The sequence below is a fragment of the Enhydra lutris genome, unplaced genomic scaffold (assembly GCF_002288905.1).
Source record: "Enhydra lutris kenyoni isolate GAN:26980312 unplaced genomic scaffold, ASM228890v2 scaffoldscaffold74, whole genome shotgun sequence".
Classification (NCBI taxonomy): domain Eukaryota; kingdom Metazoa; phylum Chordata; class Mammalia; order Carnivora; family Mustelidae; genus Enhydra; species Enhydra lutris.
The window spans coordinates 3,731,085-3,758,169 of NW_019154158.1; the positions used below are offsets into that span (position 1 = coordinate 3,731,085).

The 27,085-nt window shown below is 39.4% G+C and overlaps 1 protein-coding gene across 1 annotated transcript in view; it reads left to right on the top strand.

The window, feature by feature from the left end:
• Positions 1 to 9,284: 9,284 nt before the first annotated feature.
• Positions 9,285 to 27,085, top strand: part of LOC111160152 (leucine rich repeats and immunoglobulin like domains 3) — a 48,194-nt gene continuing 30,393 nt past the window's right edge. Inside the window, exons 1-3 of the mRNA XM_022523023.1 lie at positions 9,285 to 9,569; positions 15,220 to 15,291; positions 15,499 to 15,573. Of these exons, the coding sequence (XP_022378731.1) occupies positions 9,322 to 9,569; positions 15,220 to 15,291; positions 15,499 to 15,573 (395 nt within the window). The 5' untranslated portion in view covers positions 9,285 to 9,321. The remainder of the gene's footprint in view (positions 9,570 to 15,219; positions 15,292 to 15,498; positions 15,574 to 27,085) is intronic.

The following is a 27,085-nucleotide window of genomic DNA, read 5'->3' on the forward strand; positions in this document are numbered from 1 at the left end:
GTACAGTAACATATTATTTATAGTTACATATCATATAAATGTCTATTGCTTGTCACCATAGAACGTATCCTTCTTGTCCCTGTAATATATAGGAAAGTATGTTTCTTTTTTGCCAGATTTCCATACTGGTCCTAGGCAACCATGATTACTCAAGATAGAATCATAATCTTCTTTTCTGTACTCCATGAGATTCATCTATATTAGACAGAGCAAAGTAGGAAGAGATAGGAGCTTCATGCACTCATGGTAAGGGTTTCATCACCCATGGAAAGAAAGTATATAAGAAAAGCCACATAGTAATAGGAGAATTAAACCCCCACAATTTCAGAGTGGCAACTTGCAGATTCCCAAATTTTGGAGGGTGTGTTAAAATGCAGATCACCAGAACCCATCTATAGAATTTTTTATTCAGTACATTGAGAAAGGGGCCAAACAGTTTTTTTGTTTATTAAGCCACCCCTGGGTCTGATACTAAAGTTATATTGATCACCCTAGAGAAGCACTATCATCTCTAAGTACCCTTGTTTTATCCTGTGCCTCCTAAATAGTACATAGATGAATCATATCCAGTATAAAGTTTTAGAACCAAGGATGACAAAAGATGAGAGATGTTTTAAAGACTGTCTCACCTAAACTTTTTATTTATTTTTTTTAATATCAGAGTTTTAAGAAACAGATTGCTCTTAACTTCAGATCTAGTCACACATAAAACACATCTTAAAGAAGTAACTATAGTTACCAAATAAGGATTGCCTTAGGATATTTTAGTTATTTTTAATGGAGACAAGCATGCTACATTTGAGTGATTTTATAAAAGGTGATTTAATTTTTTTTTTTTTTTTTTTGCCTAGGGCAAAACTTTAGAAAGATCTTTTGTGACTGCAATCAGTATGTTCAAATTATGCATAATTTTGTTTCCAATATTTTCGTCTTGGATCACAAGAAGTCAAGTATAATTACTAACAAGATGGAGAATTCTACCCTCACCTTGAGACATTTAGCATGTACTCTCATTAAAACTATAGGAAAAACTATATATAGGAAAAGATCCAAAGTTACAAGGAAAAGAATATAGTACATTTTATTGTTCCCTTTACAAGCATATCAATTTCAATGAATAATCACAAACTTCAGGAAAATGCTCATCAACTTCTAATGCCATAGAATCCTTTCGGGCAGACCCATCGGCATTTATTATAATTAATTATTCATGTTTTCATTAACTTCCTATGGTATACTCTCATTAGGTGAAATAAAGATTGTGTCCATATTCCTGTTCTTAAGATAGGTCTTGGCTTTTAAAAATTTTACCACTGCTTTAAATAATTTAATGCTCTAGGAAAACCTGCTCAAATAAACTTTATTTTTAATAACTTATTTAAGAAATAACTGGAAAAAAATCAATATACTTTATATAAATTATTTTTGTGTACAGACTCATAAAATCATAGATGAGCGCTCTTAACTTTGGATGAAGTTTGAATTTTGAACTTGTTACTTCAAAAATGAAGTAACAACTTTTAATACAGGGAGCCTGTGTCTCTAGCACTTTCTCTTATAATATTAGAAAATATAGATTTTTATCAGAACTCCAGTAAGTTCATTTTCATGGTGCCTCTTATATTACTCAGAATAGAAACTATTTGTCATGGTGATGGCTTAATAAGTGTAAATGAAGACAATGAGAGTTACTCTCTCATAACTTGAGTTGGGTCTTTGAATGTGAGAAAGACTCTAGCTCAAGCATCACTGAAACGACTTGCAGAGTCCCCTAAAGAAAGGAAGCTTCTGAGATGTTCCTGGGGCAATGGACTTGAAGGACACCCTTTTAAAAAAAGTTGTTTGGGAAACCAGAATTCAAAACTAGCCCGTCTGGGACACTTTAAGAAAAATTCTCCATACACTATTAGAAGACATAGAAAGCATAAAAATTAGCATTACCTAATAAACCAAAAGCTTAAAGAAAATTCTGCTACCACATATAAAGCATCTCAACAGCTGAAATATAATCTCTAGTATTAATATTTCCTTTCTCTGGGCTTCTCAGACAAATGTATCCCATTCATGAGTCCCCTAATTAGGTACAGCCCTAGACAAATTGCAAAGAAAGCCAAGCCTGTCTCCTTTTCTGCATCTTTAGCATCTTCTGATTAGCAACCACCTAGGTTCTCCTGCAAGCCATTTGGACTTTTATAGAACACTGACTCTAAAATGCCAGTGACACCTTACACGACACTCCTGGAGGTGAGGGTGTATTGACATTGCAGAAGAGAACTTTAGGGAGACAGTCATGTGAGCCCATAGTTAATCTCTAATGGTTAGATTTCAAGGAACACTCTGATACTGGGCAGGCATATTAACCTTTATGAATCAGAAAGTAAGGTGACTGATTTATATATCTACATAAAGACAAATAATTTTCCCTAAACTTCGATTAAAGAAGAAAGGAAAAGGAGGAAAAGAAAGGAGAGGCAATGACTGTAGTCAGACACCATCAAAAATTACCAGGCAAATTCCATGCATGCTTCCCCTATTGATTCCAACCTACCAAGGAGACACCCCTTCTCTGGAGCATTTAGGTAGGCTTTGGAAACTTCCTTCTTTTGACTCTAGTGGAAAGCAGTGTAGCATGGTGCTTAAGAGAGTACACCATGGAGTAAGATTGATTGGGTTGCAAACCCAACTTCGACATGGGCAAATTCTTTAGCATCTCCATACCTTAGTGTCCTAGTCTGCAACATGGGGATGATGTCATACAGGGTGGTAATAAGTAATAAATGAGGGGACACACAGCAAATATTAAGAAATTGTAAGAATAGTGAAAGCTTGACAGGGCTTGAATATCTTCATTTGTCAGGTCCCAGGAGTCTCTTACTTCTCCTTTGCCACACTCACCTATGCAAGGTAAATGACCAGAAAAGAGACATTCTTGATCCTCATGAGGGTGTAAGATAGAGGAACAGTAGTGCTTGTGAGAAAGAAAGAATTGCAATTATTTAATTCACAAAGAAGAAAACTAAGAAATATTTCTAGGAACCATTTCTATTTTGCCCAAAAGAAGCAGAAAAGCTCAAATGACAGCAAGAAAGCAGGAGGAATTTATTTATGTGGGGCTGTAAGGATGAATCCTCTGACTGAAAAAGGTGTTCAAGTCTGAAAGTATTGCCATGGGACCGGAGGCGGCTGCCTGCTGCAGACATGGTTCTGCCCGGGGCAAGTGGATAAGTAAGGTGCCCTTGAAAGCTTCTTCAAGCTCTACGTATATATTTCCAAGGGAATCTTTCTCTATGTGTGTATAAACATAACAGAAACGTGTAAAGCTTTGGGCTTAAAACTTAAGATTTTAGAACAAAAGTATTTGTTCTGCTTTTACTACGACACGAGCACAGTATTATATTGAAGCTGACCACATATAACCAAAATTCTTCTTCATTCTCTATTTGAGAATCCTTCTGATGCATAATGACATAGTAAACACTGTAGCTTGATAGAGATCTTTATTTTTAGGCATAGAAGCAGAGTTTTAATGCAGGGCACTTGATTTTGAGAATATTCATGACAGAGTCACCTTAATCTGATAAACTTGGGTAAACATCAAGAGTGTAAGAGGATGACTCTGTAAATAAAAGCAATAAATAACTCATTTATGAGGCTCTTACAGTTTGGAAATGCAAAATAATTCTTAGAATACTGTACAGACCAACTGCACATCCAAGAAGTGAAAGAAAAATATTCTTCAGAAAAGTTCTCAGGGGGGATATATGAGTCTTTTCAGTAAACATGCCTAATGATTCTTTTTGACTTCATAGCATAAATCATAACAAATTGAGTTATGCAGTAACTTTTGGAGATGGCATAAGAGACCTATTAAAAATCTCATGATATGTATAGTATGCTGTCATAACACATAGATTAAGGGTCTTATATGAAGGTTATAAAATGTTTTGTTTGTTTTCCATTTTAAGATTAAATATTATTTTCCTCAGGACAAATAGTTGAGGGTTTCCTTAATTCCAATATTCCATTGGTCAAAAACCCCAACAGCAGAATGTTTCTGTAGTGAACTTACTTTATATCAGTGAAACATGGAAAGAAAACAGCAACTTGGGAGTTTAGTAACAGGAACTAGAGTCTACACAGGGCTTTGCAGTCACGGCATACTACTGTTTAGCAACGTGTCAGTTTTCACCTGTTTTACAGACCAGCACCATGAGGTAATAATATACGCCAAAGCTACAATGCATTTGACCTCCCTGTCAGCCTTCTAACTATCTCACATCCTCCATAACAAACTCTCAATCATTTGGATTTCTGCATTTTTGACAGGGTGGGCTATTTTTTATCTGTTGAGATTCCCAGTAGGGTCTTAGTAATACTGCTGGCTACAGAAAAAGAAGAGAACAGACATTGAAAGAAGAGAATGTACCCTGAAGTCCTTAAAAGAATGGAGAAACTGGAGACCATTGAAAGGATCTGTTGCAGGGGAAGGACACACCACTGAGAAAAATCTGGAGGAGGTCATAGCCCTGAGCTTTCACCCTTTCCCTACCCCCCACCTCAGGGCTCCCCACTCCCAGTAGTTCCTGGCTACACCTAGGTGATTTCCAGGGTCTCTAGTTCTGCCCACAATATGAATTCTGCTGAGAGCACTCATTATTCCTAGTGGGTGACTTGAGAAATGGGTAAAATAAAAGATAGGATATGTGTAATTTGTGGTTAAATGAAAAGAATGTTCAGATAACATTGTTTTCAATTACAGTAATATCACACAGTTGGCCAACTTGAGAGAAACAGATGGGTGGTCATCTTCATTTTTCTAACTATTTTCTGAAGAGTTAGGACATGTTCACAGGGCTTTTATAAAGTAAGATTCTATTCTCCTGTTCTCTAAGTAAAGCATGGCACTTTTTGTGAGAGAGGAGGGTTATCTATTTCTTCTAAAATGCCTTAATGAATGGGAAAAGATATGGTTAGGTTACAGAGTACAGCAACATTTGCTTTTGGCATCATTATCTGGGGATTTTTTTGTGCTTTTCTTCCTCCTTTGCCTTATCTCTTTTCCTTTTCACAGTTCACACTTACACAAACTGTGTCATTCATTGTAATGATAAAGCAAGTACTGAGTGTTTAGCTTTCATTCTTGCCCTGGGATGTTAAAACTGACAGCTTAGCACCTCTATTACTTTTTATCGGTGAGTCATTGCCCTTGCCAACACTCAAGATAAGAAAGTCTCACACTTGCCAGAGAGAGGGGGAAAAAAAAAAACAAAAAAACAGGAAAACTGAAGAGAGAACTGGGGCTGGGTTACACTAACCACAAAATGGGCGACAGAAGGCTGTTTTAGAAAAATGGATGGGAATTGCCATTCACCAGGACAAAGTTGTCTGGGGTGATGTAGGTCATTCCAATAGTCAGTTTTCAACCAGCCAGTTAACCAGTGTAAACCTCTGAAGGAGTACAGAAAGCCAGCACTTGATCTCCTTTTAATCCAAATGTTAAAAGACCTCCGTTCAAAATGAATCTGGCTCCTTCACACTAAATCCTTATTTATGAGAGATTAGCCAAAAGAACGGAAAATCAACATTTGATACTACTTAGTATTTGTGTGTGTGTGTGTGTGTGTCTGTGTGTCTGTGAGTATGAATGTGTGTACACAGATAAACTACCTCATAAGAAGATCAGAGAACTCAATGACACCTTAAAACTGTTCCTGGACCACTGTTATCCACCAATAAATTCGAGGAGATTAAACAGAGTTTTATGTTCCTTTTCCTCCTCTATTACAAACCATCTTTCCTGACATTCTGCCTCCATTCCTACTGTCTATGTACGTACAAACAAAATGGCACAGGCGTGTAAGGAAACTGCTCATTCAGTAGCCACGCCATAGAAGTTCTGTCCTATTGTTCATAAAGGGTTTTAGAAGTCTGGGAAAATAGTACAATGATTTAAAGTTCCCATGTAGAACTAGTTCCCCTTTCTATTGACTGAATCATTGAGGTCATATTGAGATGGAGAATAGCCATATTAATGTGTGCTAAAACCATTTCATGTCATCATTGTTAGCTCTCCCAATGACCATGTGAAGTTCTGAGCAAGCATAAGCCACGTCCATAAAATATCCTCTGCTGATTGATTCCCAATTACAATTACTTTGAAGTGAGAGAAGAACTTCAAGATGCTTGCAAAGCAATCCGTGTGAAGAAATCTCCTAATCTATAATTTCTCCCCAGTTATTCAATTGTCTTGTCCATACCCAATCTGATAGCATTGTGTTTTAGTAACTACCTTTTAGGAATCTTTCCCAAGTTTCAAATTCATCATTAGCTATCATTAAGCTACCAAATTCATTATTTGTTACAAGGAATAAAGCTACTTCCGGTTGCACTCGGATATATTTGGTTAACATAATACTTAATTCACTTGCTTATAGACATAAGCAAGCCTGGAACTACTACGAATCGACCTCCTCTCGGAAGGAGCAACCCTGTAAAGAAAGGACGTACTAGGTAGGGGCTGGTTGCGTCTAGGTTTCAACTACTCATAGGTATTAGTCAATAAATCTTACAGAAGGAATTGAAAGTAACAGCTAATCCAGGGAACTGACTTGGAAATTCTAAGCATTATCTAGGAAGTTCCAGAGTAAAAATGGCCAATTACATTCCAGTGAATAGTGGATATGTTGGTAGTGTGAGGGATAGTTAAAACAGGATTCAAGGAAACCTTCTTCAAAAAGAGGAATGCTTAAGTCGAAGCCCAAACCAATCAGATGGGAAAGAGACATAGGCCCCAGGGGATGAAAGAGAGCCAAAGGCAATGAAGGCAGCATGGGAAAAGAACTGCCAGTAGTTCCTAGAGTAAAAGGAACAGGATTAAATAAAATGAATTAAAGAGGTGATTAGAAGCCAAATACATGTTATGCCAGAGAATTTAAACTTTACTCTGAGAAAAGTAGGAATCAGGCTTTTGAGTCACAAGCTCTGATTTGAGCTTTTGGCTTATCATATTGAGTGCAACGTGGAGAAAAGACTGCAATGCCAGACAGAGGAGGCTGTAGCAGTAGCAGTAATCCAAGCATGAGCTGCTGGTGGTCTCAGTTTGCATTGTATCTATGGAGATGGATAAGAGATATACATGTAGCTGCTAGCTTCATTAGGACTTGCTGATTGTAGAGGTGATGGTGACAATGAGGAAATATTAAGGGTGAATGAGGTTTCTGGAGTAGTTGACATGGGGACAGAGGGAGGTATCATTCCTCAAGATATCTAACTCAGGAGGAAAAGGAGTAAGGCTGAGGGGTGATTAAATTTAATTCTAGACATGTTACATTTGAATATCCAGTGTGAGATGACCTATGAGTGGTTGGAATATACAAGTCTACAGTTTAAGAGAAAGATGTGGGCCAGAAATATAGATATGGTAAATATCAGCGCAGAGGTGTGAATAAGTTCACAGAAAATGAAATAAGGAAAGTGGAAAATGGGGAAAGAAACCAAGCCAAATGGCAGCCCATTTCTCACTACTTCTGTCATATGGGTGATATGTTAATTAGAAAGTTGCCATACTTATACACAAAGGCATGTGCATAATAGCATACTTCTTTTCAAAAACTCCAATGCACTAAGCCTGACTTTCCTTACATGAAATAGATGGAGAAGACTGAGCTGAAAAATCCATAGCATGACTGTTCTGTTTCTTGACTCCAAGCAGGCAGAATGATCATTCAAAACCAAGGTGCCGTCATTATAAATATTTCCTAATTGCACATCATCAAAAAGAGTGGTGGAGTTGACACTAACAGTAACTGGAAGAGGATGGGATATCTTACCTAAAGTTTTTTCACCTTCAAAGTGAGTCTTCTCTCTCCCTCAAGAATGGGGTTGCTTTTACAGGTGATTTGCTACAGTGGAAATTAAAAAGTTAAAGTCTCTACTCTACAAACTATCTCTACTCCTCAATAATGAGCAGTTTAAACAGCCCATACAGAATGCTTTGGCAGACAGCATAAGAAACAATAACTGCAGAAGTCGCATTTGTAAAATAAGCTTCCTCTTTTTACCACAAACAAGTTAGTAACTTTCTCTGGGTATATATCCTCACCTAGAGGAGCAGGATGTTCACAGATGAACTCTGGGGTTTCCAAAATCCTGCAGCCCCAGTCACCTGCAAGAATTATGTTAGAACATAGACTTCACTGGGGAAGTCCCATATGCCTGAATCCACCCCCGACCCCACGCAGGTGGACAAGTACTTCTAGCCTGGTAGCATTCTCAATAAGAATTTGTCATCACTCAAAAGCCCAGGTAGACCACGGTGCCTATGTTAATCTTTTCCTTCAAGGTCCTAGCTCTCATTTTGCCTTGAAGTAACTGTGACTATTTTTATTATTTCCAGCTATTGCATACACTCTATGACTGCCATCACAACTTATTAGAAGGTCACTTCCCATAATTTCCCCACAGCTCTAGCCAGTGCACTAACGGTGGCTGTTTGTAACGCAATATACCATTTCCAACAATTTTATTGTTTTTATTTTTTGAGCTAATATATAACGGGAAAAAAATCGACCAATATTAATGTCAGAACAACTGTATTTTCACTGAAACCACTGTTTCATCTGTGGATGATAGGATAATTTCTGATTCTTTTTTTTTTCGATTTGGAATTTAAAGTTTTCCTGATAAAGCTAACTTTACTCCCCTCACGTCCGCTAAAATACCTCCAACTCCGAAAGCTGGCCTAATTTTGTTCAGTTGTTTGCACACTCCCTTTTCCTCTTCAACTCCACTTGATATATGTTTCCCAGGACGCAGTGGAGACTGCTGGCCGCAGAGGCTGGAAAATATAACTCCGAATTTCCTACAATCTCAGCCCCACTTTCTCCCGCGCTCCCGCCGGAGTCTGGAGCCCTGTTGTTGTCACGTGGTCTCGGGGCGACCGGGCCGGGCCGGCCAATGGACGCGCGGCTGCTCCGCACACCCCGCCTCCCGACTCCGCCGCGCCGGGACTTTGCGCATTATCGCGCGGAGGAGGCGAAAAAGTTTCTTAGCGGGCGAGAGGGACTTGGGAGCGCCGACGCTGCTCGGACTGCAGCGCAGCCGCAGCTGGCGGTCTTCTTTGGCTCCCCTCTCGCTGCTCCGGGGCATGCAAGGGCTGAGCTGCTGGCGGTAGAAGAAAGGACTTTTGTCGGGAGCGCAGGACAAGGGCGCGCGCACGCGACTTCGAGCGCGGGCGGCCGCTCTCGGCTGCAAGTTGGTGCCGGGCCCCCAGCGCGCGCCGGCTGCGGAGCGCCCGGCAGGGTGAGAGGCCGCAGGAGCGCAATGGGCGCCCCCGAGAAGCTCCGCGCGCCGTCGGTGGCACTGGGACTGCTGCTGGGTGCGGTGCTGGGACGCCTGGGCCCGGCCGAGGGCAGCGGTCGCGGCAGCCCGGGGGCCCTGGGGCAGTCTTCCGAGGTCGCCGCTGAGCGCCTGTGTCCCGCTCCTTGCCGGTGCCTCGGGGACCTCTTGGACTGCAGCCGCCAGCGGCTGGCGCGCCTTCCCGAGTCTCTCCCGCCCTGGATCGCTCGCCTGTAAGTATTCTCCTTGAGGGCAGAGGGGGACCCGCCTGAGAATCGCGAGGGGCCGGTTCGCTGGGCGCGCGGTTGCCTTTTCTGGGGGAGTTGCTCCTGACCCAGGCCTCCAGCGGTGCTCGGTGGAGATGGAAAAGGAGCCATCGAGGCCTCAGTTGCCCAGCCCTCGTGCCTAGCGGGCCGCGCGGTGGGCCCTGGGCTCGCCCCACCTGGCCGCAGGTGGGCGAGGGAAAGGAGCCACTGACAACTCCGAGGAGTAGAGTCAAGGTCCTGAGCCCAGAGCCTGCGGGCCCTGGATTCAAATGCGCGCCCCTGCGGGGGCGGGACAGCAGAGGTGGCAATCTGCGGGTTACTAGAGTTCGCAGTTCTCCCAGAGGGTACGATCCTGTGGCTCAACTACAGTTTCTAACTCATTCAGGCCCACTTTCCTGTTCCCAGCCAGTAACTGAATGAGCTCCTTTCATTTGAGAAGCCTCCTCACCAGAGTTCTGTCACTGTCCAAGCTATAGTAGACATCGTCTTGTTTTCGCCCCTGTGCTTAATTTCGCTATAGGAAATTCCGTAAAGTTTCAACCAAATTGTAACACATCCTGGTTCCGGTAAGAAGTTGGCGAAACTAATCAGTAGATATGGAAAGAAAGGAACTAGAGTTTTCAGAACGAAGGGCGTGATTTCTGTAGCTTTGCAGCAAACAGTTTAAGAGAGAGGACTGGGCGCTGTTATGCAAGTTTTTGGATGCGAGCTGTGAAGTCTGAAAACCTGAAATCACTGCCAACTGCGTGGAAGAACAAGGAAGAAAATGTAGTTTAGTTGGAAAGGCTGATTCTTTCCAAATGTCATCTCCTTTTTCTTTCCTAGCACTAGTGTTGTTAAAATTGGCGAACTTGTGTAAAATGTAAGCAATTACAAGTTGTGTTTCTTTAAAAAAAAAAAAAAAGTTTTCTTGTCTAAAAGAAATAAAGTGCAGTCCATCCTTGACCCTCAGATTTGGGCCTAGCAGAATTGCAATGGAAATTCTACATTCTTAAAACAATTCTACTAGACTATCATAACATACTAATAGTAGTAGGAAGTTTGGTTCCATAGTTTAAGAAACTGTTTTTAAATCATTGTGCAAATCAAAATCTTTATTTGTGAATTGTGCGATGGTTAGCCATCAAAATCATATTCTTTGTGTTAATAAACCTTAGTTTATTAAAAAAGTGGAATTACAGAGTTTTAGATTTTCTAATCTCTTAACATGGGATGTCTTGTTTAATAGTTTTTTGGTTTTGTTTTTGTTTTATAATTGAAGAAGGAGATAAGGGCTTTAACCTGAAGCAGGAAGACTTTCAATTAGTTGTGGCTAATTCTGTTCAATTGCCTCTTGTGGAGGTCATGCTGCCTTATTCATGAAATGTGAATGGCTCTATTGACAACATATGGAACTGAACTGGAGGTGAACATGTATGAATAATAGAGAGATGAGAAAAAGAAAATGAATAGCTCTTCCTGGGGTGTGTTTAGAAATGCTTGAATGATTCACCAAAGTTAGCTTATATTAGTAGTTTTTCCTTGTCAAGTAGCTTACTGGGTCATGCCAGTGTACAATATATATTTTGTGCGTGTATTTGGATGTCTTAAAAAAAACTATTAGTCTTGATTAGAAGTTGAGTTAAACCAAAAGGGTTTTGATACCTATTTAAACATTGTCTTAAAAGTAGCTGACCTAATTAAGGATTTTGTTTTGCAGATAATTTGGTGGCACACTAAAAACAAATTACAGTTTATTTGGTTAGCACAATCTTTAATTACATTTCCGCCAGCAGTAAATTGTCTCAATACAAGTCCACATTCCTTAAATATATGTGAAAATAAGTTCCACTTGTACAAATAAGCACTAGGACTGTTGTCAGAAGCCCCACTGTGATCACTCATTGGACAGCTCTGTCATTCTTGTACTTGTGTGACTTTTAACCAGCTTTGTAGTTGTCACCAAACCATGTGGTCTAAATTCTTTATTGTAAATGTTTCTTTTGTTTGTGCCTAAAGCTCTAGAGATCTCCTCTCTCTGCCTTTGAAAGAGGCAGAAAAACACGGGGAATTGGGCTTTAATTCTCAGTTACTTGGTGTCTGGAACAAGAGGCATAAGATAGCTGTTTCTTAAATTTTACATAATTATGTAAGTATTTAGGTAGACTGTTTCAGAGTTCAGAAGTAAGAGAAAAATACGTATTGTTTTTTCCCATATCTTAACTTTTTCTCAGGTAATTAAGATAGTAAACCTTTGCCTTAGGACTAATTTATGAGAGCACCATTCAAGGAAACTTTATCTTTTGTATCATTTGTTGAATTTGCAAGTTTAAAAAAATTAATTTCTCTAAAATACGTGTGCATGTATTTTTTTCACTTTATTTAGTTGTAACTTATTGCCTTAAGACTCTCACTTGTGAAAAAAATAGTTTGAGCTGTAAAATAATATTGTAGTTCTCCTTTCAAAGAGTGACTTGTAATACTTTAATGAAAGTGGCTTTTAAAACAGTAACTATTTGAAGCTTTGCTTACAACTGCCTTTAAATGCAGACTTGAGTTTACATCTAGATTTTGTGCTTACAAAGAGTTCTGAACCCAAAAAGGAGTTGCTTGATGGAATATGTTAGCCAAAAGAGGGAAAAGTTGCTCAATTGCCAATGAGAGCTTAATGTATTAAAATTTCACTGGAATTTCAGAATTATTTATCTTATCACGTAGAAATGTTTGCATGAGCTGGACTGAGGCGAAAGTCCGAAAGGTACTTTCTGCTGCTGTGACTTCTTTAGTGTTAGCCGTTATAAATCGTCTGGTCGGTACCAGAATTGGGGCTGGGGTGGGGGTCATGGTCCTCATGGTTTTCACAGCTGTTTTTCTATATTTTCCAGACTAAAACTTGAACATAGCAGGCTGATTTATGAGTCACTTTGGATCAGTGTCTTAAAACAGCTACAGCCTGGCTTTTTGTTTTTCAGCTTTCCAGATTTCTGCTGAATTAGCAGCTCTGCAGGCCCCAGTGGGATTGATTAAGAAGCTGTGCTGGATTTGCATTTTAAAATTTGACTTGGAAGTCAGATTTCCAAATGCTAAAAGGAAGAAAATGATGGCTGGAACCAAATGTTATAAATTAATTATTTTCATATATATTTATTTGCTTGTTAATGTGCAGGAGGAAAGATATTTTTTTCTACTATGTAGAGTTTGATTTTCCAGCATTTGGCCAGCTGAGTTCTAGGTAAATAGTTAACACCTCCCCACCTTACCACTTATCCCATTTATTAAACTCACTACAGAGTTTTTTCAAAAGGTTTCCTGGGGAAAGTGTTCATACATGGAACTCTGAAAATGAAGAATCTTCTTTTCTTACTGAACGTTCTCATGGGTTTAAGAAAATATCGACATTGTACAACTTGTTTTTGTTTTTAATGTGGTCTAGCCATAGAAACAATATAGGGAAGATTTAAGAAAATATGACATCCTTTAACTGGAAAGTAATCATTTCTGAAACAAACTGTATTAAACCTAAATTTAGACACATTAAAAGTTTCATGGCTTAAGTATTTAGCAGTAAAAGTCACTTAAGAGGTGATTTTTTTTTCTCCCACATAATGTGGTTTTAATAGTACACAAAACTCAGGAATGGAAGTGTGTTGCAATAACTAAAATATTTAAGATTACCAGCTCCCGCTTCTGGATCAGAAATGAGTGGTCTCCAGCATGTGCACACTTCTCGGAAGGCAGTTTCTCATTTTTAAAGTCTTTTGTTGGAGAACTCGTTCCATTACTGGTTGGGGGTGGGTGGGAGTTAAACACCCTCTTTTCTCATAGGATTGCCTTACAAAATAATCCTTAAAATGAAGTGAAGTGTGGTTTTCGTTTTTTTCTAATTAAAAAGAAAACCACCTGTAATAAATGTAAATGCCAGATCGGTTCCCCTTTTCCCTTTACACATTGAAACAATAGGGGATGCAGTTTTCTGCTGGTTCAATGTTGTTTCGTTAAGTGGATCCAAATGAGACTTTCTGTTGATTCAGGCTACCTCCCAGGTGAAGGACTCTTTCTGCTGGTTGTTTTTGAAACCCTGTGGGAAATCTGTGACTGTCTGTGGTGCTAAAAGCACACAGGTTTTGTTTGAATCCTAACATGAGTTGTTGGGCTCACGGGTTCCTTGATGAACTCCAGACGGACGTGAGCTGGGCTGGGAGGGAAAGTGTCTGGCTCCAGCGTGGTGAGCATGCACCGCAGTGGTTGTAATTGCAGGATTTTTATAGTTTAAAGACTGTGCCAGATTTTTTTTTCATGTTATAACTCTACCAGAACAAATCTACTCATGTCTGTTACTGTCTGGTAGGTCTTTAGGCAAACATGTTTCAAATAAAACTTTTGCAGATTTTTTTTTTTTTTTTTAGGTGAAATAGAGAAATCCAGGTTTAGTCTCAAAACAAACATGAAAAGACTAAAAGGTTCCCTGATTTCTCATTGTTCACTTTGTAGACTGGACGAGGTTATACTGTGTTTCTCTGGGTGTGATGTTTCTGCCTTTCATTTTTGGTTCATGCTTTGCACCAGTACAATTTGGTTCTCTAAAACGCTGGTTGGTTAAAAGTAAACACTGAAAGAATTCATTCGGTAAGGGTTGGTAAACCTCTTTGGAGGAGAGAGCTTTCAGCCATACTGTTTGTAAGTCTGGTTTTCGGTAGCTGTTCCAGCCTCTCACTTTCAATTCACCACATGGCAGGCACACACTCAGTGTGTCAACACATAAAGGAATGTAAGCGAACGTTCACTGGGCTTTCTTTAACACTGTGGAGTCTTAAATGCCAAGATGGCCTAGTCTAGGAATATTGTCTATGTAGGAGTTCTGTTTCACTTTTTTAAAAATAACAATGTCTTATGGAAATTGCTAGTAAGTCCGATGAAGTCTCTAAGAAGCAGATTTATTTAATGATTGCGAAGACATCTGATCGTGGGTTCCTATATAGCCTGCGTTGTACGTGGTTTATGTGGCTTAAATTATACATTATGTTACCAGTTACTGAGATTTGGGGAATTCAGGAAAGCAGAGTTGTTTTCAACTCTCTCAACACATATACACACAATGATACCTTCAGTAATTTGGTACTAAACCCAGAGAAACAAATAGGTGTGAAAAGTAATTTCTATTTTGTTGCCTATAATAAGTACACCAATGCTTAATTTTATGATAATAGTAAAAAGGTTTCTTTAGAGGTTTGAGTTTCAACAGCCTGCCTAATGAGCCACTTTTCATAGGCCATGACTTCATCATATCATGTTGGAGGTGAGGAGATGGTAGGGGATGAGGAGGGTGAAGCAAAACAACCAGTTCACAAAAGACCTGTTCACCCTTTGCCAACAAACATCGCCTAAAAATCTGTGGGCTTAAAGCACTTGAACCTACAAGTCTCCTAAACTAATTTTGTCCTCAGAATTTGTATTTTTGAGTTTGGCAATTTGGTTGCCATCTAGTTTGGGGATAGGATGAACCAGATCTTTCTTACATTGTCACTAGTGTCGATAGAGGTATTTCGTAAATCCATTCTATCTTGCACGTCATTAAACACTACTAGTGATTTTTGGAAACCACTTACAACTTGACTTTTTTTTTTTTTTTTTCTCGTAGGGACTTGAGTCACAACAGATTGTCTTTCATCAAGGCAAATTCCATGAGCCACCTTCAGAACCTTCGAGAAGTGTGAGTCTTACTTTCTAATTGAGATTTGAATAAAATATGCTATTTAACCATAAAGAACATTTGGATTGCAATTAATTAAAAATTTTTTAACTTGGGAGGTATTTTTAAATAATTTTATGAAGTTTTCACCTCTGTGATTTACAGATGATCTAATCAGCTTTTCTTTTTGTCTGTTTGTTTTGTTTTGTTTTGTTTGGGCACTTAAAGGAAACTGAACAACAATGAATTGGAGACCATTCCGAATCTAGGACCAGTCTCAGCCAATATTACACTTCTGTCCTTGTAAGTGAATGTTAATAGGATTTTGCATGTATGTTTGCAGGGACCGTGGGTAGCAGTTCCACAGTTCCATATGGGCTGGAGTAAAGGTCTTATGAACAAAATATGAATACTTCCTTCTGTAGATAATGGAGAAGGTTTTTTTTAAGTTGTTGGCTTGTTTTCCAGGCTTTTTCTTTCCTAAATTGTAAGTACCATTTTAACAACACACTTTCCTTGTTGCTGTCACTGCTGAATTGGTATCCCAGATTGAGAGAAGCTGCCTTCACCTCATAGAGACATGGGTTTGATTATGTCCTACAGACTTGGACTAATTCTGGTCATTACTCAGTGGCCGGCATGGGATCTGTGGATTAGGTATTACACAGTTGCTACTAGAGGGTGATCGGAATTGTTTTGTGAGAGGAAGTGGGAGTTCGTAATAAGGCACTGGAGTATTCTCTTTTAAGTGTGGTACCTATAGTAGAAATCGAGATTCAGAAACATCAACTCAAAATATCAACTTTATACAGTTAAAATTAAGTATGTGATTGAAGTTATAAATACCATTGCATGTTGTTTTGCAAAGATGAGTTTTCACATTAAAATTGTGCTAAATTTTCTGTATTTTTAAGACCTAACATGTTTATAGTCACACATTGGAGATGTTTTGGAATAATTTTGACTTGGCACTTAAGGGTAGCATTTAGAATGTGCAGTATTTATTTCTAAGCTTTAAGTAGCTTGCCACCTTAATCTTGAATAATTTAAAAATATACCTAAGCCACCGAGGTTAAAATATTTTCCTTCCTTAAACCAGTTAAAAGCCCACCATTGTTGGTTGCTTCTGAGAAAGGTGTCGCGAGGGTTAAAATTATACAGTAAATTTCAGGAAAGCTGTTCAATTAATTAAAGTGATCACTACCCAATTGCTTACATCTGGTGATTTATAGAGGTTGGTTTTTACTGAGGGCCCAGGTCACCTAAGTCACGGGTGCAGCCGCTGTGTCTGCTTCCCTCTGTTTGAATAAGAACTAAGTGACATTTGATACTGATGTGGTTTTTCCAAAGATCAGAAACAGAAAGGAATGAAAAAAAAAAAAAAAAAGGAGTCGGTATTTGACAAATAAACACTAAGTTTCAAAAACATTTTTATGCTAGCATTAATACCTGTTTTCTTTGTCTTTCACATTTGCTTAAGAATTTAGGGTCTAAATGGAATACTGGTTTTGGTATCTTAAACAGCTTTAGCTATTCTCATTTGACCAATGGGGCCTTTCTAACTCCCAGGGAATGCTGCTTCCCCCTGCTGTTCTTACTCTGTGTCTTGGCAGATTCTGTCAGCATGTTCAAGAGAGTCTTGAGTTGAGAGTCATTTTCGTGCTTCATGGCTGAGAGGGTCCACAGTGGAGTTTTGGAGTTTTGGGTGGGGTGGAGAAAACAATCTTCCCTTTGCCTTGGTGTAGAGTTGAAATCCTAAGAACTTGTAAGGAAATCAGAAACTTCTATTAGGAATAAATAACCAGTGATTTTATACTTCCAAGCTTTCATTTATAATTAGAAAACCGAAATGCAGTCTGGAAAGATGGAAACCTTGCAAAATTTGAACTGTTTTCCCTATTTTCATTTGTTTCATTTTAGTGAGTGCTAAGGAATCTTTACTGACCTTGAATAATCTCACTTTTCTTTCTCCTTAATTTGTTGCATTGCATCTGACCAGGGATTATTTTGTTCATTTTATGTAATGGTAAATACTACTTATTACCGAGATTATGTAGTATCTGCAGAGGGTTATTTATGTGATGAGACTGCTAATTCAATGTGGGTTGTGAAAAATTATCTTCATACCTATGAAATATGTTGAAAATATATTTCTCTGGTTCTTCTACAATTGTTTTCTCCTGTAGGTGTCTTTGGGTATTGCAATACACCATCATTGTTTCTAAGGCACCATTAATTTCTGTCTTGTGTTGCATAGGGTAGAACATTTTCTTTTATATAGAAACACATGGGGGCGCCTCGGTGGCTCAGTGGGTTAAAGCCTCTGCCTTCGGCCCAGGTCATGATCCCAGGGTTCTGGGATCAAGCCCCGCGTGGGCTGTCTGCTCCGCAGGGAGCCTGCTTCATCTTCTCTCTCTCTCTCTGCCTGCCTCTCTGCCTACTTGTGATCTCTGTCTGTCAAATAAATAAATAAAATCAAAAAAAAAAAAAAAAAGAAACACATGAACATCAGAGCTAAAAATTGGTACTTAGGTTCTGAAATTTCAAAAGAAATTGTTCAACTATATACCATGGCTTAAGTTAGAAAATTTCCATGGCACCATGGTTAAATACCATGTCATTCCAAGCAGCTCTCAGAGCTGTTTGACTTTTATTTGATCAAGGGTTTTGTTTTGTTTTGTTTTTTTGTTTTGTTTTGTTTTTTAACATTTTGTGGAGAGAAGCAGATTTTTGGGGTCATTTGCACAAGTTAAATCATTTGAAAATATGTTAAAGGAAAGGAAAAATCAGTTGGAATCTTCAGCAGAAGATTTAATGTTGGTGCTCCATCCTGTTGCTGCTATGAGCAGTGGGGACCCTTCCCAGCTGGAGGCAGAGAAGTTTACCTGGTGAGAACCTTCCTCCTTGCTCATCTTCAGCAGTAAATGGCACCCCATGTCCAGAGATGAACATCTGATAATGTTCAGACCACTTCTGATAATGTCAGTGACGCCTGGAAAAGTACCAGGGTCTTGGGGTGCCAGGTGGATGAGCATTGAACTCCCCCATTAACAGAGCTCATCTCTCACCTTTTTGGTGATCTGTGAGAATGCAAAAGACCTGAACAGATTTGCTTTCCTTTGAATTCCACCTAGCATGATCTCAGAAGTCAAACCCCTGCTAAGGGCAGGACATGGTTTGTGGGTTTTATTTTGCTTTGTTGTTCTTTTTTTCCTCTATCTTGTAGCCTTGCCAGCCAGGATGCTATATTTTAAGGGAAGAAATGCATAAGGTTTGGAATGAACATATAGTAAAACTGTTGCCCTGGCACAAGTAAATTGATTTTACCGGACGTGGTAGTTTCAGCGTCCTGTGAAGTGGCATGAGCCACTCAAGCATGGGACATTTTTGAAAACTGTGACTTGAGTTAGGACAGGTTTGAATCCATGAGTCCTAAAACATTATTGTTGAACAAGAGAGTTCTCATTGGTCATTAAATAAAGCTGGTTGGGTCTTAGTCTTGACATTGATGGTTTATATAATAGTGCCCAACGTGTAAGTACTTATCTATATGTTAGAATTGAAAAGATTTAGGTCCCTGAATGTCAAAGGAGTACCCTGATTACTTGTCAAAAATGTAGATTTCCTGACCCTATCCCTAGAGATTCTGAATTAATGAGATGGGGTAGGGCCCAGGAATATCCATTTTAACACATCTACTTTACCACATCTGATTAGATATTGCATAAATATTTCTGGAACTACTGAAAAACCCCAGTTTGTTATAATCAAATAAGCCTTTTCTCATTATTTCTCATCTCAAAGGTAGAGCATTTCTCCCATATCCACCGTGATCTTCATAGTCTCTAATTTTTCTGAAAATGGCAATGTCATCCTTCCAGAGTGATTATTATAAATATTGATCACTTTGCTGATAGGACCCCAAAATGTGAGTTTTACCAATGGACAGCCAATGAAGAGATTTAAAACAGAGTAAGGTGATCAGTTTTGCTATTTGACAGTGTCATTCTGGCTTTAGTGTGGAAGATGTCCTAGCGGTGGCCATGGGTGTTAGGGCAGATCACTGTGGGGTAGGAGGGAGGAACCACGAAAGGAGCCCAAGAGGGATGACAGCATTGTGTCATGGCAGCAGAACAGTGATTAAAGCAAAGCTCAAGTTGGATGGCTTAGAATTATTTGCTGCCTCTTCCCTTTGCTAGGTTTGAGATCTTAGTCAAGTTACTATCTGTGTTTCCTTATCTCCAAAATGAGAATTATAACAATGCCCACCTTATAGGTTGTGAGGATTTGGAAAAATAATGCCGATAAAACCATTGGACATATGCTGAGTGCTCAGTGACTATGAGCTGTGATCATGATGATGATGGTCATGCACTTGAGTGAAATTCATTGAATAAATGAGCAGGGCATTTTAAGGGCTGGGGACACAGCAGTGAACAAACCAGACAACTTGCTCCTATGAAGTTTCTATTCTAGTGAGGAGTAAAAGAACAATGAGTAACAATTTTTTTTAAAAAAAAAGATCACTTCAGTTCCTTGGTACATGCTGTCAAGGAAAAGGAAGGAGGACCAGAAGAGCCCTTTAATGGGGCTGGGAAAGGCTTCTGAGTATTTACCAAATCCTTCTATGTACTTGGGTACTGGTCTAAGGTGGAGATTCAGCAGTGAACAGACAGTTGAAATCCCTGCCCTTACAGAGCTGCCTTCTCATGGAAGGAGAAGGACAAAAAGTCAACTAAAAGATGTGGTCAGAGGTGGTGGTGGTAGGGAGGAAAAAGCAGCAAGGAGGCAGAGGAGTGTGTGTGGCAGAATAGGGGTTGACAGTTTTAAATGGGGATGCAGGGAGGGGCTTGCTAGGAAGATGACGCTTGAATCGGTGAAGGGGGAGGTAAGGATTGTGTGCAGCACCCTGGGGGTGAAGGTCATCTCCTTAAGCCTCCCCTTGCCTCTCCAGGTCCATCTTGCCTCTTATGTCCAACTCTTACATGGCAATGAATGAGTTTGTTTCTATTTTTCTCCCATGCTATACTTTGGGGCTTGTGGCTGACTCTCATTTTCCCTGGCACTAAGTGCAGGTGTATGGCGTATAGCTGGTGCTAGGTATAACAATTAAGGAATATTTATGGAAAGCCACATGCACTTAACATTATCCAGGCAGGTGTATTCGTCTTTGCTACTGGCTAAAAATTTACAGTGGAAACACAGCATGCCTATATTTTACTTAACTTATGTTCAGCTCTGCATGCATGGTAAATAATAGTAATAAATTGTAACAACAGCAACAATAATAAGTAAAAGAACGAAGTGGTTTAAGTAGGGAAGGGATTCAGCTCACCACTCTCACCAGTGAACAGGTGCCCTATAGTGTGTTTGAGATGGAAGTGTGTGGGAAATAAAAGTCCCCTTTTGTATTTGCCTTTTTCAGTTTCAGTATCTCAATACACCAGGGATGACTTTTGTCTTCAGAGATACAGATTTTTCATAGACCCTGTGTCCAGCACACATGTGAACTACTTTATTGGGTCCTAAACTAAAAATTCAAAACAAAAAACAATAACAAAATACAAAATCGATCTGGTCCAATACTGAAGAAAAAACTGACCCTCTAGGACTCAGAGAGGGAAAGGGAAGGAGAATATGTTTGCATAAGAACACTTTGCTGGTGTTATGAGGGATCTTCCAGGGTGTGTTAGTGATAGATGTTTTCCCTCGTGCATTCCAGGGTAGAACTCAGGTCTTACTGAACTATCAGTCCCCTAAGATGCCCAGGCCAGAATTTGGCCCAGAGGAGGTTCTCCTTCAGTATCTGAGCAGACGAGAGGAAGGCCTGAGCTGGAAACGGGGCACACGTGTTGTTATCTTGTCTCTCGCTAGTGTCTTGTCTGACCTCAGGCAGACTTAATTACTTCTGCTTTATCTGTAAGAGCAGTGGGAGATGTCTGTGCCTCTATCTCAGGTAGTTCCAGTACAGAATCGAATGGCAAAAAGCACAGGTGAGGACTGAAAAGTGTGAGCCACAACAGTTGGATCCGAGAAGGACAGCAGGAGTTAGAAACCTTACTTATCCTGGCAGCAGCAGGTGAGGGAGAAAGAAAGAACTTTGCATCTGGACTGGGTTATCTGGAAAACTTTTGCTCTCTTCAAGTAGTTCAAAGAGCTGGTAAACACTCAGTTATAATTAATAACGGAGCAACATTTCTAGCCCAAGGGCTTGTGCGTCTATAAGGAGGATTTTGAGCTGTTCTGGGTGCCCAGCAACACCACCTACTATGTGCTAAGTGCTGGGGAACAAAGGAAAAGAGAACTTGGCCTCTGCCCTCAGGGGGCTTTGAATAATGAACAAAGGGAAGATGGACAATACAGACATGCTCCCCGTAGGATGATGCCCTGGACAATGGGGAGATGCCCAGCTGGGCCAGTGCAGAAAAGCGCTGCAGCTTCCGTGTGTGCGGAGGGCAAGGGTGTGTGAGGTCTAGAAAAGGAAAGGACATGCGATGCATTGGTTAGCGATGCACTTAGCTGTTTTAAAGGTTTGGGGGACCAAGTGACGTATTTCCTAAGCAGAGGAATGAAATGACTACATTTCATTGATGCACAGAATCATCTTCTCTCCTTGTTTTCAGGTAGTCATTAAACCATGTTCATTTTGAAAATCAAAGGCCATGAAGATAAATAATGTGCTTTTTTTTTTTAAATCATAAACAATTATGACTTGCCAAATAACCTGCTATCCAGCCATCCTTAAAACTATCCCAACTCTAAGCCTTGCTCTATGTTAGGGCCTATCTTTCTTTGTGCCCACAAAAGGAAATTGACCATAGGGCAGGTGTCATATAAGTGTTGACTTGTATGTATGATATATGTGTGATGTATGTATTATATATGTATGTATGATGTATGTATGAATGAAAAGGGTGGGGTTGGGCGAGTGATCAGCAATCAGATCTGCAGTATTCTCTTATCGATGTATTGACCCCAGGACCATAGGTGGGAACTTCATTCATAAGCACACATTTTTCATTGAAAGTTTCAAAAATCAGCCTAATAAAAAAACCAGGAGACAGTGATTTGAGAGACTATTGCTTGGTTATATCGCACCAAGTTTATTTAAATAATTCATCAAACTTACTTTGTGATTTTTTTAAAACATATTGATATTTTAATAGTCACAGCTCAGAGACACAACTTCATACAGGGAAGGCAAAGTGTTACGTTTTCAAGTGATGATGGAGATAAGTAATTTTGTAACTATGTGGTAAAGTTCAAATAGTTGTTTATTTGTTTTTAAACCAAACCTATGGTAAGTCAGCTTTTGAAAGGAGGTTACCATTGCATCATATTAATTAGGGAAGTGAGGAGAAGCTTTGGTCAACATTAGAATTTAAGTTTCTGGGGAATCAGGGAGCTTTGTTCTGATTAAGATGGTAAATCCCGTCTTCACCCATTTGTGGGTATAGATGAGCCCATCGAATTTGAGCCCCTTAACTGAAAAGTTCATCCCCCAAATGTATGCCCCACTGATGTGGACGAATGGACTAGTGTCTTTGTATTTAAAGGACATTGCATTAGAGGGCTGCAGCCTTCACCAGGATAAACAAACCAGATGTTATGGTGTTTAATGGGAATTAGCTCATAAAGCTCAAGTCTTACAAAATAAATACATAAACATCATAATACGATAAGTTGTGTTCTTTTATTGGATTTTAAAGTGTTTGTACGTGATTTGCACATAAAAGAGTTTACACAGAGATGTATTCTCTACCCTCTATGTTTATCTTCACAATTAATCATAAACCAGTTCCCACAATACAAGTTTGCTGGGTGTTCGAACTCTAAATTTAGATTTGAAACATAAATTTGTAATCCTGCTGTGGTGCTTTCAACCCTTGAGGAATTTCCCACTGCTCTTAGGTCAAGAGTAGAATCCGTCCCAAGACCTCCAATGGTCTGGATGATCTGAGTCCTCTTTTCCAGTGGGTTTCCTCTAGACACCTTTCTCCCTTCTAACAGTGTGCTAGTGTGTTCTGTGTCAGGCCCCGTTACAGACTTTTCTCTCGGCCTGCAGTACTCACCCTTGCCCAGCGCTGTTTTCCTATCGCCCTTCCTTAGAGTCCACATTATTATCATACATGTGGTGACATCTCTCAATTGTGTATCTGTGATTCTTTCATGTCCCTTTCCCCCACCGGAATGAAATTTCCTGAAAGCTGAGAGCGTGTGTGTTTTCATCCCCGTGTGTTTTCATAACCCTAGCATGTAGCTTCGTGTCTAACACCTGGGAGGTATGCACGGTTATTGAATGAATGACTCAATGAGTAGCCCAGACCCAGTTAATATTGTATGTAGTTAATTGTAGAAAAAACTATTCAGTTAACCTTTCTGTTTGTGCCCCTCCATATACACTTAAAAATCATTTTCATGACTAAAACTTGCTTTTTCCAAGGTAACAACATTCTTAGATACGACGTCATGAACCAGTGGACGACTTTGTTCAGTGGCGTTCTCAGAGCCCATAAAATGGTTTTGAACTTGACCTTCCAGCATAGCTTGCCAGAAATTCTCCTGTATGACCAGTGTCTATCCTGAACCTGCACCATTTTCTCATCTCTGCCTTCAATGTCATGCTGGCCATTTTGTCTGCTGCTTTGAAGGTATCAAGTGCAGCTTCGGCCAGAGACGTTTCTGTGCTGAGACAAGCTTGTGCTGCCAAGACAGACAAAACAGTAACGTTACAGCCAGTTGCTTTTCGTGATAGGGGTGGCAGGAGTCAACATGTCTCTCTCCCGGCCTAGTTCCTTTGCCTCCTTCTCGTCCTCATTTTAGTATCTCTGCCATCTTCCACAGATGAGAGGCTCGGGGCTCTAGTTGGGTAGAGAGACCAAAACAATGAAACAGGCTGCTAACCAGTACCACCACTTTTTTCCTTGGCTGAAAGTCACTGAAGTGCTAAATTCAAAACATGAAAGGAAAGGCAATTATAAGTATAAACACTTCCTTTCTAAAATCACCTGCCTGACAGTCTCCCTTCCTCCCTGTGAAGCTTTAGCTGGCAGATAGAGCAGTCTCTAGAACAAGGTTAAAGGCAAAATGAAATATCGAGGTAATATTCATGCTGCAAGTACCCTACAGCACAGGTTGAACATGGTGTGCATTCTTGGACTGTCAGTTTTACTGTGCATGAGCAATTTTAAATGTTTTTATTCCAAAACAAACATTGGAATAGAATCAAAACGAGCATTTATTTTTTAGGAAAAAAAAAATAAGATGCTTTTTGAAGTTAATCACTAATTGCTGTGTAATCCTGCACAAGACACTGGTCTAGGAATAGAGGCAGTACTTTTTAAAGATGAATGGATGTTTACAAAATCAGGAAATGTAGTCAATTGTATAAATCCCTCTTTCTCTTATTCTTCTCCTCTCTCTTTTGCTTTCACTTCCTCACCATCATCCCCATTTATGTATCGACTAAAGGATGAGAGGAATTAGCAATAGTTTAGTAGATTGTATAACTGGTCAAAACCAATTTTTTTGTTGGTTTTGTGTATCTGCTTGCAATCCTGGTAACTTAGAATGGGAAGAGACATTTCTCCCTGTGGAGAGATTTCTGGAAAGAAGAAGTTATCCAGCCTCCCTTTGAGCCTTTTCTGGGACAAAAGCTTACTTCTTGGTGACACACTGTTCCATTGTGAATAGTCCTAATTACCGGGACTTTTTGTTAAGCTGTACTCTTCCCTTATCTTAACCTATTGTGTCAGTTCTGTGTGTTGGAAAGAATAACTTTGTTATATTTTCTGCAAATTAATACCTATAAGTCTTAAAATTCAAGGTTTTCTTAAAGCCTTCTCTTTTTCCTGGCTCAAATCCCAATTACCCTTTCCTGTGTGATACATGTCTAGACCAGAGCTTTGCAGTGGCACTTTCGGCAGTGATGGAGATGTTCTATATCTTTGCTATTTGCTGTGGTAGTTACTAGACACATGGATATTGAACACTTGACATGTGGCTAGTGTACTGAAGAATTCCATTTTTAATTTTATTTCATTTAAATTTAAGTAGCTACACATGCACAATGCACGTCTAGACTCTTAAAGTCCTCCCATATACACTTCATCTGGCAGATGGTGTAAAATATAGCACCCAAACAAGATATGGTAAGCTAAATAAGTCTGTCAGAGAAAGACAAATACCATATGATTTCACTCATATGGGGAATTTAAGAGACAAAAACAGATGAATGGAGGCAAGAGAAGAAAAAATAAAATTAGATAAAATACAGGGAGGCAAACCATAAAGGACTCTCAATGATAAAAATCAAAACTGAGGGTTGATGGACAGGAGGAGGTAGAGGGATGGGGTAACTGGTTGATGGGCATTAAGGAGGGCAGTTGATACAATGAGGAGTGGGTATTACATGCATCTGATGAGTCACTGAATTCTGCCCCTGAAACTAATAATACTATCTGTTAACTACATTGAATTTAAATTTAAAAAGTTATGGACATAAATGAAGCTTAAAATTATGTTAACCTTTAAGGACCATGTTGTATTATTGGCTCCTATCGAGCTGTGGTCAGCCAAGCTCCCTAGGTCTACTGTCATTTTCATAGGAATTGCTTTCACATAGGCCTTTTTAAAATGATTGATTAAAAATTCAAAACACTGCCTTATCCCAGCTTATTCCTCTGGTTGCTTCTAGACCATCATTTGAATACGTTGAAAGGTTTGGGATGCTGATTCATCTAACAGATGCACTATACGTGTAGTTCTGTGACATTTGTACTTGATTATTCCCACCACTGTCCTTGCTCGTACAGATGTTGACCCCACAAGGGCCACAGTCTGACCGAGTCACAGCCACTAGCAGCTTCCTTTTTTTTTTTTTTTAATTTAATTCCAGCATAGTTAATAGTGTTCTATTACTTTCAGGTGTACAGTTTAGTGATTCAACAGTTCCATATTACCCAGCGCACATCAAGATAAGTGTACTTTTTATCCCCATCATCTATTTACCCATCCCCCACCCACCACCCCTCTGGGAGGCATCAGTTTGTCCTCTATAGTTAAGAGTCTGTTTCTTGGTTTGTCTCTCTCTTTTTCTTTTGCTCATTTGTTTTGTTTCTTAAATTCCACATATGAGTTAAATTACGGTATTTGTCCTGCTCTAACTGACTCATTTCCCTTAGCATTTTATACTCTAGCTCCATCCATGTCATTGCAAATGGCAAAATTTCTTTTTTATGCCTGAGTAATATTCCACTCAGTGTATGTATGTCTGTGTGTGTATATCATCTCTTTATCCATCTCTTGATGGACACTTGGGCTGCTACCATAATTGGCTATTGTAAGTAATACTGCAATAAATATAGGGGTACATGTATCCCTTTGAATTAGTGTTTTCATATTCTTTGGATAAATATCCAGGAGTATAATTAATTACTGGATTGTAGGGTAACTCTATTTTTAACTTTTTGAGGCACCACCATACTATTTTCCACAGTGGCTGCACCAGTGTGCATTCCCAGTAGTGCACAAGGTTTCCTTTTTCTCCACATCCTTACCAACACTTGTTGTTTCTTATGTTTCTGAATTTTAACCATTCTCACAGGTGTGAGATGCTGTCTCATTGTAGCTTTGATTCACATTTCCCTGATGATGAGTGATGTTGAGCATCTTTTCGTTTGCCTATTGGCCATCTGGATATCGTCTTTTGAGAAAGGCCTGTTTGTGTCTTCTGCCCATTTTTTAATTGGATCTTTTGGTTTTTGGATGTTGAGTTATATAAGTTATTAATATATCTTGGATACTAACCCTTTAT